The sequence below is a fragment of the Lissotriton vulgaris genome, chromosome 2_1, assembly GCF_964263255.1.
Source record: "Lissotriton vulgaris chromosome 2_1, aLisVul1.2, whole genome shotgun sequence".
Lineage (NCBI taxonomy): Eukaryota > Metazoa > Chordata > Amphibia > Caudata > Salamandridae > Lissotriton > Lissotriton vulgaris.
This window is the reverse complement of record NC_141687.1, coordinates 336,525,239-336,538,324: the sequence shown is the minus strand read 5'-3', so window position 1 is coordinate 336,538,324 and position 13,086 is coordinate 336,525,239. Positions and strand designations below refer to the sequence as shown.

The window sequence follows — 13,086 nt, the reverse complement described above, 5'->3', positions numbered from 1 at the left end:
CTCCCTCATTTTCCTTTCCTCTTTGGTCAGTGCATGCTGGTTACACTTCTCTTTGTGTGCTTGTCCCTCTCTTGCAGCATGGCAAATCACTTGTCTTTCCACTGCTCATGCATTTGTTGCTACTTTTTTCTTTTAGGTAAACACTCCGAAAGAGTACATGTGTTTGCAGGCCGTTCCCTTCTTATGCTTCTACCCTGGTCCTGCTCTGTATTCTTGCTTTTCCCCCTCTCCTCCTCCTGTCCTGCTCTGTTGTTGCTTGTCTCCTCTCACCCTCCCATTCCTTTTCATGTTGTTGTTTGCCCCCTCCCATCCCTCCTTGTTGTTGCTTGCCAGCTTCCATCCCACTCAGTTTCCCTGCTTGCCCCCTACCACCCGCTCCGTTCCATGCCTGCTCCTTCCTGTCCTATTGGTTTACTCCTTCCACCACATCTCGCATCATTGCTTGCCACGGTGCTTAGTTACTTCCTTATACCTTCCACCCCCGTTGTTGCTTCCCTATCCCACCCACACGCGTTGTTGCTTCCCTATCCCACCCACACGCGTTGTTGCTTCCCTATCCCGCCCACCCGCTTTGCTTCCCTATCCCACCCACCCGGGTTACTGCCTCCCTATCCCACCGACCCTCGTTGTTGCTTCCCTATCCCACTCACTGGTGTTGTTGTTTCCCTATCCCACCTGCCCACGTTGTTGCTTCCCTATCCAACCCTCCCGCGTTGTTGCTTTCCTATCCCACCTGCATTGTTGCTTGCCCGCTTCCCTCGCTATTGCTTACCCGCTTTTCGCCCTGCCGCTTGCCTGCCTCCTGCCCTGCCGCTTGCCTGCCTCCTGCCTGCCTCCTGCCCTGCCGCTTGCCTGCCTCCTGCCCTGCCGCTTGCCTGCCTCCTGCCCTGCCGCTTGCCTCCTGCCCTGTCGCTTGGCCCTGCCTCCCGCCCTGTCGCTTGGCCCTTCCTCCCGCCCTGTCGCTTGGCCCTTCCTCCCGCCCTGTCGCTTGGCCCTTCCTCCCGCCCTGTCGCTTGGCCCTTCTTCCCGCCCTGTCGCTTGGCCCTTCCTCCCGCCCTGTCGCTTGGCCCTTCCTCCCGCCCTGTCGCTTGGCCCTTCCTCCCGCCCTGTCGCTTGGCCCTTCCTCCCGCCCTGTCGCTTGGCCCTTCCTCCCGCCCTGTCGCTTGGCCCTTCCTCCCGCCCTGTCGCTTGGCCCTTCCTCCCGCCCTGTCGCTTGGCCCTTCCTCCCGCCCTGTCGCTTGGCCCTTCCTCCCGCCCTGTCGCTTGGCCCTTCCTCCCGCCCTGTCGCTTGGCCCTTCCTCCCGCCCTGTCGCTTGGCCCTTCCTCCCGCCCTGTCGCTTGGCCCTTCCTCCCGCCCTGTCGCTTGGCCCTTCCTCCCGCCCTGTTTTTCGTCAAAGCATACATTCTTTTGACCGCTTGCTGGGTGGTAGGGCACGTGAACTAAATTCCCAGCGCTGTTTTGGGGGATGCTTCAAAACTATGGCCTTTTCGAGAGGTCAGAACGTCCCATCGCTTTTGTAATGAGACCTGTAGATGAAAGCGTACATGTCCAGTCCTGGCGAATCTTCATCTTCGACCCCATGGCACTTGCGAGTGTTTGTTTCAGTGCCGGGGAACTTAACTCATGACGTGTAAGACTGATGTTTATTGTAATGAATTCCTATCTAGTGCCTCTCCTCACACATGCTTCGCAGCACTTTGCATGTGAGCATAACCAGACTGGTAGATACAAGCTGCCATGAAAAAGGTTTCCATGTCATCCCCTCACTACCAAGCGAGTTCGCAGTCAGAGATCCAAAATGTGACCAGTGGGAGCCAAGAGGGGAGGGCGGGGAAATCTCGCTGCTTGCCCAATATTTTATTGTTCAATATTGTGCTCAAACAACTCATTTTCAGCAATATTATTCAAATATGTTTGCTAAAAAGCTAAATGTTCTGCATGCAAATGTGAAGTAAACTTCCTGAAATATTCCAATACTTTAGTGTTTACTGCATTATTTATCTGCACTGGAAAGTCTGTGAATGGCGTAATTTCTACTCAAATCTCAGACCTCTACATTGAATTGTATCCAGGATTGTCTCTTAAGTAGTGGGTCAAAGGCCAATCTTTACCACATCCTACTGTATTTTTCATTGTGACTGTTCTCTAGGCTCATGAAACTGTGACATATGAAGTGTCTGGGCCGTGCATATTAGGACTTATCGTGCAGTGTTTTAGATGGAGTGAGCACAGAGTTGGACTCCGGTCTCCGGATGTCTTCACTTCTGCTCACCTAATCTTCATTGCCTTGGCCAGCAACTTACTGTTGGCACTTATATTTTTGGGTGTTGGAGGAGGGGGAAGCGTTAGAGTAACCGGACTGATGTCGATTAGATTCAAGACTTTATTCGGTATGTAAAAACAACCATAAAAGCAATCAACACAAATTGCATCTAAATATGATCATAAATAAAAACACAAATTACACATGATTGTCATCACAAATGACCGTGCCAAAAGTACATATTTAAAAATTACTTAAAAATATAAACTTCCATCCAATTACCATATCATTGTAGTATCAAAAAACAATACTTTTGTGAATATTGATTGCTTTTATAACAAAAAGTGCTACATTAAGGCAAGCCCTGGTATCATTTAGTACAGGCATATATTTTAGGGCAAAAATATGCGAGCTAATATCTTGTGCAAGCAGATGAGGTTTTAAATAGCTCCCAAAATGAGAATAAAAATCAGAGTAGCATAAAGTGCATAATGCTTTGCTTGCTCAGGCCATCTCATGGACAGGGAGTTGTATCTGGGGGACAATTTTTCTTGTAGGGGAAGGCAACTAGATGATCCCTAGTCCAAATCTAAAAAAATACAAAACGGTGTATTTAATTTGAAACACAAGTTAGATAACTTTGACGGCCCTCTTTTAGCGCAAGTGAAAGATAGAATATAACAGTTGTTCCCTCTCTCCCTCTATTCTCACCTTACCTTTTATAGGTCATAAAGGTGTCTTTAATAGATCGTTTGGTGATTGTTGTTACTAATGGAGGGGAGTTAAACTGAATGGAATCTTGAATGTCCGTGTAAATGGAATTGATATACCTTAGCCAGGGAATACTGAGTGCATTATCCAAAGCCAGGTCTCATCTTTTATCAAAATAGAGCGCCAAGGCAGCAAGGGGAATACCTGCAAGATACTGTAACTCTACCTCTCCATGTGTAATCTCCGTGGAGGCAGAGGTAGGCATAAATAATAAACACTTGAGGTAACTATTTTCCTCAGTCTGAAGAGCCTTACTGTTATAGTGGCCCCACACATCATACCCATATGTAGCAACTGCGAATACCCTTGCCTTATACATTGCTAACATATCTTTTATTGATCGGTTGTCCAACTTTGCTGAAAACCTAAAATTTCCATGATCACTTCTTTTCATCTTACCCCTAACGTTTGTAATTTCATGTGACCACGAGCCGTTACCTGCAAAAGTAATGCCCAAATAACAAAAGGTGTCAACAGTAGCTACTGGGGTATTAACCATAAAAAACGTTCTACAATTCTTTTGCTTGGCCCCGCAAATCATTTTATAGGCTTTGTTTTTGTTAACCACCAGTTTTCTTACAGCAATAAAATTCCCAAAGTGAAAATAGTAGAGGGACAAGAACACAACCTTGCCAAATACCTCGTTCTAGCGTAAAATGCTCCATGCACTCGCCTTGTGTACCAAAGTGTACTTTGCGCAATCATTTCTTGAATAGCCTTGCAATAAAGAAGATAATCGGTCTAGATGCACCAATGGTGAGCCCGGTTGACCAGAGAATAGAATGATCTACTAAATAAAAGGCACTATTTAAATCTGTGAAGCAAAGATACAGTTTACCACCTTTAGCACATGTATATACATGGCTCCTCGAGGGAGTGCTGCGGGGCAGGGGAGGGGAATGGTAGAGGGTAGTAAACTCCGGCATACAGCCAAACGGAGTTAAGTAAATAAATAAAATTAATTACATTGCGCTCGCTAGATCGCCACTTGGCGTTGCAGCGCACGCAATGTAATTCTTTTTATCTATTTACTTAACTCAGTTCGGCCAAATGCCGGAGTTTACTACCCTCTACCCTTCTCCTCCCCCGCAGCACTCCTTTGAGGAGCCGCCACTGTGTACATTTACCAATTGAGTCCAAATTCACACATTGCTCTAAGGTCTCCACTCCGTGTCTAAAACCAAACTGCGTCTGGGAAAGTATTGTGTTCTATTGCTCACTCTTCCAATCTCATGAGTAACACTTTTCTCATCACCATCCCCGAAGAGTCTAAAAGTGATATTGGGCGGTAGTTTTTCGGTTTGGGTTTCTTGCCTTTTATATGGATCGGTACTATAATAGACATCCCCATGAAGGCGGAATCACAGTGGTCGCAGCCATAATATAAACTCTAGTTAGAATTGGACACCACAAATCGACAACCGTTTTATAGACATACACTGGCACCCCATTGGGTCCTGGGGCTTTACTCCCTATGCTTTCTTTCAGTGCTAGTAGTACTTCTATCGTTATATTCAGTGGTGGAGGAGGCCAAGGGTACTGTTTCTCTCATGGACTAACCTACTTCCTTGCAGCTGGTAAACTAAACATTTCCGTAAAGTGAGCAACCCAGGCATCACATGTAAAATGGGATAACTGCTCTGGAAAAGAGTTAAAAAGGATTAATTGACCATATCCCAAGAAAAGTTTGTTATCCACACTATCTGCAGCCCCAACAATTTAGACCCTTTTTTCCTTACCGAAAGGAAATTTTTGAAATTGAATAAAAAGGGATTTGATCAACATATTTTCTCTGAATTGACAATGGAGGGCCAATTTCAATTCTTGGGAGACTGTAGTACATGCATGATTAAGTCAACCTGTGCATAGGCCATGGCCTGTATTACTCAGGCGAGTCAAGAGGTTATATTAGTAATGCTAATGAAACTAAAGAGTAACTGATTGGATATAGCTTCATCTTCCAGGCAATCGAGGATATCTATAAGGCCTTTGGAGAAAATACCATGTATAATTTTGGTTGAGTCCACTCCATCCCACTTAATGCAAAAACGTATTGGGTCTTGTACGGGTGATTTTTAAATGTTAGCCATAATATTAATGAATGTGGCCTTATAGTTATTATTTTTCTTGATGTTTACCAGGAGCTTATTCAGTATAAGGACCATGAGACCCCTTTTGGCCCTAACAGCAGGTGATGTATCGGCCTCAAGCCAGTGTGATGAGAAACCCTCAAAGTAAATGGGGGCTATTCACCAAGTTTCCTGAATACATATTATATCAAGATCACTTATAAAATCAAACCAGGCTATTGAGCCCTGTTTTGTTCGCTGGTTCACATACATTCCAAGACGCAATTTTGTATCCTCCCTCCAAACCAGGGCTAGAGGTGCTAGGGGATAACCAATTATGTAATGCAACTCTCTGGCATCTTAGCCGCAGTATTGTTCATGGATGGCCATGGGGCACCAGTTCAGATATTATCAGCTTAATTGATATCATTAATGTCCAAATAAGTGTCCTCCTTCCTGTCCTCCCAAATTAGAACCTCGTGCGTCTAGTATCGCCCTGACTCCTGTCAGTCAATATCTTTGAGTTCACTCAATACTTAGAGCCTGTTCAAAACCTCCAGGGGCTGACATGGTGGATTTTCTGTAGGATGGTTATTGTATTTAGTTCCCGTCTCCCTCATTTGGGACTGTGAATTCCGTAGATGTCTGTAAAAGACTCCCAGGGGCTGTAGTGATCTATTCATCTCTATTGGCGGCGTAGGTGTTGCTTTCGCTAGAACTCCCCTTGCCCAGCTGGGGTCACTAAAATGGATTATGACATAATCCCCTTTACAATGTTTTCTCAAGGGACCAACCCAGCTCACTCTCCTGGTTATCAGGATTTGTTGGACACCACCTCCTGGGAATTCACAGTTCCTATAGAGCCAGTTTACCACTCTATTCTTCAGTAAAATGTGAGGTTCAGTTTGAACTGGCCCCCAAAGGGGGACATTGTCTAAAACTGTCAAGTATGGGCAGCATTCTGGTGGTAAATTAATGGCAACATGAGCATCCACTCTATTGGGCTAAAGGTTGTAACTCAGGGTATGAAATGTCACTTTGTGTTGGGTGAATTTTGTTCACATTAGGTTGCTGTGACATATGCCTCGTTTGAACCATAGGAGCAGATAAACGTTCACAGCCCATAGGTGTAACTCAGTTTCAGTACCGGCCTCCTATAACCTCTCAGAATGGAGTCTAGATGCCCCTATATTGGACCCTGACATATTCGGTGTTATGGTTACTAGTGATGGCTTGTGAGGGACACCCCTCCCTCGAGTTCTCTGTGAGTGGGTTAGGTTAATGGGTTATGATTCTATTCACCTCTGCCATCAGGAGCTCAAGCTTTTCTCTAATGGATATTAATAAAACCTCCATTCTAGATGCCATACCTGCTGTTAGTGGTGCGCAGTATGACTCCACTGAAGGACTTGACTGAGTCACTACCTCTATGCGCGGCGGATTACAGGCGAGAGGGCATGCATTCCACCAGTCGCCATAGGGGCATTCCTGCACTTTCTTTTCCTCTTGGGTGTGGGAGGGCGGCAATAGAAGCACATTTATCAGAAGAAAGAACTGCCAGGTCTTGATTTGGTTGAATAACCAACCCGACCTTCTACAGCACTAAGGCAATAAGACTCCCCTTGCTGCAACTCTGCTGCTATTGGTGTGACAACATAATCCGTAGATTACCCAGCCCCCCCCCACCCCTGCTCCTAAAGAGAGGTGTCATCCTACCATATCCGTTTCTTTAGAAATAACGTTTACCGCCCGTACTAAAAGAGAACCAATTGTTGTGCGGGCGGTATCTAATGCTGGAGGGGCATTCATGGCTTTGCGCTTGCACATGTCAGCTTAAATACATCGTAAAAAAAAGAATCCAAATAATGTGGCCCACTTTGACTAAATGATCCACTGGTCATATAAAGAGTGTATATATACCATGAGGAGATCAACTGTCTGTTACAAACAGCCTTAGGTCTCACTTACGTCGAAATTTAAAACTGAATAATCGGGGTATAAATGTGCCCAAAAGTTCCTTCGTGTGATGCGTTAAGAATTGGCTAGACAGTCAAGACCGTTGTAAGTACAGTAATGAGTTGCGGCTCCTTATTACTAAAACCACATGAAAAAGAAAGACAGTACCTTCGTCTTCGATAAACCGACAAATATTAGGAGGGTCAGGGGGGCGGCACTGGCTCTTCCGGGCAAGGACGGGCCCACCCTTAGCCAGGCATGTCACACGCAGCAGGAGTAGAATAAGCATTTTATAGCGCAAGACACTGGCCAGGTGTAGGGTGTTGGTGTAGGGCCACCTCCTGTGGCGCTGAGAATGCTGGAAAAGAGTCCTGGCTGCCACTAGTCCCAGGCAGGTGTCATTTAAGTACAAAGAATTTAACTACAAACCCATGTTGCTTTAAAGGAGAGTCCCGTCGGTTGTGAGATATTATCTTACAGTGGGCTTAGAGCTTCTTCGTTGTCTTTCATTTGCTTGCTTCTTATATGTTACCTAAGCAGGCTTTCTTACCTCTTGTGTTTGCACTGGAACATAGATGCATTACTACGTCGTTCCACTGCTCTCTTTTTTAAGGCACTACTTTTTTTTGTAAAGTAGTCGATGTGTTTCCTGCTGCCTCCCTTAATGGAGTGGGCACATTGAACAATTTTGCTACCTAAACATGAGCAGCTGGAAATACTGCTCCAGTATAAACCATAACTGTTCCAAATACAAGAGAACATGACAGAGCATAATGTGTCCGAATGTAATCTGATATTCACTCCAAATGTTTTTTAACACTAATGTTGCATGTTATTCTCCATCGACCCCAAGCACTTCCGTATACAGACAGGCCACAGTGCACTTGTATAATCTCACTTCTATTCCCATTCACCCCACTCCAAGATGTCTGCCACATCACCCCACGTCATGTGACTCTTATCACCTGACCGAAAGTATTTAAGCGGCTGTATTGCGCCCAGTACTGTGGAAGCAATACAACCGACCGGAACGAGTGGACCATCACCACGCTGAAGTATCTAACTAAGCGGTAAGGAGTTCACTAGATTGACCCATACCTGAGCCCTATACCACTTTGGAAATAGAGCGTAAACTAATATTCTCGCCCTTTTCTATGTGCAGCGGATCGTGTAATCTCACCGACCGCAGTACCGCACAGTCTCCTTTCTAACGGTAAGAAGCCCCAAATCCTCACAGATTAAGGCCCTCTTTTTTCCCCCCCGTATGAGCATAGATCTGACTCTGCTCTCCTCCTCTTTATAGCGGATCGAACTAATTATCGACCGCTTCAACCCCACCGGACAGGACCACCAATTGGGACCCGTCACAATACGTAAAACCGAGCCTCTATCGGTAAGTCCTTGCTACATAGGTTGCCGGCTCCCCTCAAGCCTCCGTGATAACTAACGCTTATTTTCCTATTTAGTGACTCGGAAACCTTTCACCGGTCATCCGTCCACAAGTATTCCACGTGCAGCATAGCAGCTTCCCTGCACAGTGGTTACGATACGATTTTACCCACCCTTGATAGAAGTCACTTCAGAGTCATCACTGCACCAGTCAGCAATCACCCCCTCGGTTAACTACACAGGCTTCTGCTTGGAGGAGTTAGTCTCTCACAGCCGTTCTCATCACTCCACCAATTCCTTACCAAATCAGGGCAATCAACCTGCTGTCACAAAAAGCCTTCTTCCAATAAGCACGTATCAAGCACAATCGCACAACCTTGTAAAATGGAACACCGGTTGGCACTTTCACCGCACTGCGATTCCGGAAAATGTAGGTATCGAATGTGACTAAGTTGACCTCAAATTCTCGTCGCAAAAAGTAAATTTAATTTCGTTTTTTGCCTTTTTCTTTCCCTGTTTTCCTTTACAGGCGTATTTAACATAAATTGTACCAGGCAAAAATTTAGTAAATCCTGATGATGATCCCATTATAATTTGAGCCAGGGATCGAAACGCCGTCGACTTTGTTTAGTAAACATACAGCTATATCTGTGAATACTACTGCATGTATGGATTACTCTGTGGAGTACTGCCAACTCTAATGTAAAGCAGTACCCAGTTTTGCTCACCGCTTCTTGCCTAATGTAAACTTTCTCTCTTCTTTATTCTCTTCCTCCAACTTTCTAGTACGGTACAGGCTTGTGCCCTACTTCACATGTATATGGTTACTGTGAAACTGTATTTTATAATTCTTGTTATATCCAATGAATAAATTCCTTGCCTGGCTGGGTACAGGATAAGACTATATAGCTTCCCATTGTGGTCTATATAGATCTGTTCTTTAAAAATTCCTAAGCTTAGGACCTTTTGTTTTTGAAAATCCCTCAATGGAGGAGCACAGTTTGATCTATTTATTATTTTGTGCTACTTCCTTCTGTAGCTGATACTTTTCATTGGTCAAATAAGTGTAATTTTAATTAGGGTGCCCTCATCATAAAGCAGTTTAGGTAGCACTCTGTGCAGCCCAACCCCCTCCCCTCCCCACCACCCAACCGAAATGTATACATTTGGCTTTATTTGACATACTTAAATCTTTTTTTTTATTCTAAGGTGGTATGCAGGACTGGAATTATTTGAACACAAACTGCTTTGAAGTCACCATTGAGCTGGGCTGTGTGAAATACCCTGAGGAAAAGGCGCTTCGTTCATATTGGGAGCGAAACTACAGATCTTTGCTGCAATTCATTTTGCAGGTAAGAGCAGGAATTCTGCTCCACTGAAAAGTTGTTAAGTTAATTATTAGTCCTTGTTTGACATTTTACTGAAGAGATTACTGGATCAGTTTTAATGGCAAGTAAAGATGTATATTGTTCAAATGAACAGCGTTCCTCATGATATTGTCATAGTACAATATGCGCTCTGGAAGATTGCTGTGTGAATGAGTTTCAGCATGGGCAGATTTTCCTTTCAGTTTATATTAGGGTATTAACTCCCAAAGCCTTATATTCAGAATTACTTTAGTATCTCATTGTGGGTCTTAAAAAGTATTTCTCACAAAATCTACCTCTTCTGATGAATATTTCTAACTGCAAATTCCTGACCTTGTGAATATTCCTTAGGTGTCAGACTAGATCTGGAATCTACTGACACTCCTGTAAATCAGTAGAGGGTGTCATGCGGATCAACACATCATTCTACTCCGGAAGCGACGAGTGTAGCCACATGCAAGCTCGTTCACTTTAGTTCTCTTCCAGGGGATCCTCATCAATAGTCATAAGCATTAGAATATTCCCGCCCATGCGCGGGACCCCGGAAACAATATATTATATGTGCCCCACATATACATATACATATATATATAAATATATATATATAAAAATAAGCAATTGCAGCCAAATAAAACAGTAGAGCTGGAATATGCTGTGAAGAATTTCCACCATACATGTGTATTAGCATTAGAAACATGATAAACAACACCAATGCTTGTTTAGAAACTGTTTTAATGCTTAGAAAACAGCAGAAATTCTTATAAGACACTGTAAGCATATACAGCTCCCAGGCTGCATTGCAAATACCCAGTCTAAAAAGACTGAAAAGCTAACCCTGTGGCTGCATGTACCAAAACTAACGCTGTGCCTTTAAGGCACCTCTGCCCCTAGCTTCCCATCATGCCTCAGGGGTTACAGTTAGGTCAGTTGTTCTTTCCGGCTCCTTCAGGAAGGACCCTGGATACACAGCTCCACAGTTTTTCTGCCTTTTTCAGTCAGAAAAGCTTCTAAAGAACATTTTTTTGATTTGCTTTGACTTTTTACATCAGGGTCAAGTAAATAACTGCTTAGCAGTCGAATTTTTGTGAGGTTTTCCTGTCAGGATGCCTTCATTATTCGATGATTGCCCTTCTTGTGGCCACAAGAAGGCAAAAACGGACTCTCATGAGGTCTGTATTTTATGCTTGCCAGAAGATCACGATCCAAAGGACTGTTCTCATTGTCAAAACCTGTCTGACAGAACTTTAAAAGACAGGGAGAGGAACAGGCTCTATGGTTTGGCCCAAAGATCCATGAGGGGAAGATCTACAGAGAGGAAGAGTTCAAAGAGACCCAGAACTCCCTCCAAAGGCAAGTCAGAGCGTCCATCGACCTCAGCGCCGGGCTCGGCGCTGAAAAAACAACATCTGATGGAAAAATCGAAAGATAAAGCTCCGTCGACGTCGGGACCGGCGTCGACGAGGAAATCGTCGTCGAAAAGAAAATCACTGACGACGAAGAAAGCTCCGCCGTCGTCAACTAGGCGACGATCGGCGTCGAGAGAAGCCACGAGATCTCCGTCGACGAGAAGATCGACGTCAAGACGTAAGTCAACTCCGCCGCCGTCAACCAGGCGACGGTCGGCGTCGAGAGACAGAATACACTCGCCGTCGTCTCAACGTCGACAGGCTTCGAAGAGTGTGACACCTCCGCCGAAGTCTCCACGGAGGCGCTCGGCGTCGAGGAACAAGAGCCCCCTCGGACGATCGTCGTCGAGGAAGGGATCATCGTCGAAGACGTGTCGGCGCTCGACGTCGAGGATGTCCGATCCTCCGCCGTCGCCACATGCCAGGTCGACATCGAGGGCTTCGTCGACGACAGGACGTCGAAGGCCATCTCCGTCGCCGACAGACCAACGTCGGTCGACGTCGAGACCTCCGTCGACGGCAGGGCAACGCCGTTCGACGTCGAGACCTCCGTCGACGGCAGGGCAACGCCGCTCGACGTCGAGACCTCCGTCGACGGCAGGGCACCGCCGTTCGACGTCGAGACCTCCGTCGAAGGCGGGACGACGCCGTTCGACGTCGAGGGAAAAGACACCGTCAGCGGCTCGACATCACAGGTCGACGTCGAGAGAACACGGGTCATCATCGAGGCGTTCGACGTCGAAGATTATCACTCCGTCGACGCCGCAGAGGCGTCCAACGTCAAGGGAAAGACTTCTAAGACGTCCGCCAACACCGGTGAGACGAAAATCCCCTTCAGTGCCTTCGACTATTTTGGTGACCCAATCGGCTTCTCACCATTCCTCCTCAAGGGCCTCTAGCTCATCGAGGTCCACTTCCAGGAGTAGAAGTCCGTTGCCCCAGCGAAAGATAACACTCTCGCCAAGATGGTATGCTCCTTTGCACACGTGGAAGGATTCTGGAGCGACGGAGAGGCTGCACAGATATGTAAGCCCACACCACAGGTCACCCCTTCAGAGACTGATAGAAGAGGCAGACAAACAGAGTCCTATCAGGCACCAATCACGCTCTCGGGAGAGGAGAGCGGAAAGGTCGCATACCCCCAGGGTCTCCCGATCACCACGGAGAGAGCATCCCAGATCTCAAACGCCGAGAAGGGAGAAACGAACTGAGAGGTCGAGATCTCCACGAAGGGAGCGTCGGAGAGAATCACGTTCTCCTCGAAGGGAAGACCGACCGAGAAGATCGCCAGTGAGGAAGGAAAAATCTCACCACAGGAGAAGGAGAACACCATCAACCTCCTCCTCATCTTCTTCAAGATCTTCTAAAGGGGATTACTCCCCAACGCTGGCAGACAGCCCTCACTCCAGAGCTTCCCCGCTTGACGACGTCAACACATACCTGGACGTTCTTCAAAGGGGCGCTCAAAAACTTCAAATAGAAATGGCTGTTCCAGAAGTTTCCACTACTGTAATTTTTGAGACCCTTCGGCACAAATCATATTCACGGCCTTTGCTCCCATTGGTTCCAGGGATAATGGACCCAATCAAGGAGGTCTTCCTCACGCCAGCGGCAATCAGGGCGGTTCCGGCACGTATCCAGAAAAAGTATAGGCCGGCCGACTCGGATCCAATCTTTGTTAAAGGGGAGCCTGCGGCGGACTCTGTTATCGTAGCCTCAGCTAGGAAGAATCACGCAGTCGCACCCTCTTCTTCAGTTCCTCCTGACAAGGACAGCAAGACCCAAGATTCTTGGGGACGCAGAGTGTGCAGCACAGCAGCTTCATCACTGAAAGTCTCTAGTGCCTCAGCACTTCTCGGCAGAT

General features: G+C 46.3%; 1 protein-coding gene across 1 annotated transcript in view; it reads left to right on the top strand.

Annotated features, from left to right (window-relative positions):
- The window catches only part of CPD (carboxypeptidase D), an 839,931-nt gene that overhangs the window by 460,427 nt on the left and 366,418 nt on the right, over window positions 1-13,086 (top strand). Inside the window, exon 10 of the mRNA XM_086955076.1 lies at window positions 9,659-9,801. Within this exon, the coding sequence (XP_086811202.1) occupies window positions 9,659-9,801 (143 nt within the window). The remainder of the gene's footprint in view (window positions 1-9,658; window positions 9,802-13,086) is intronic.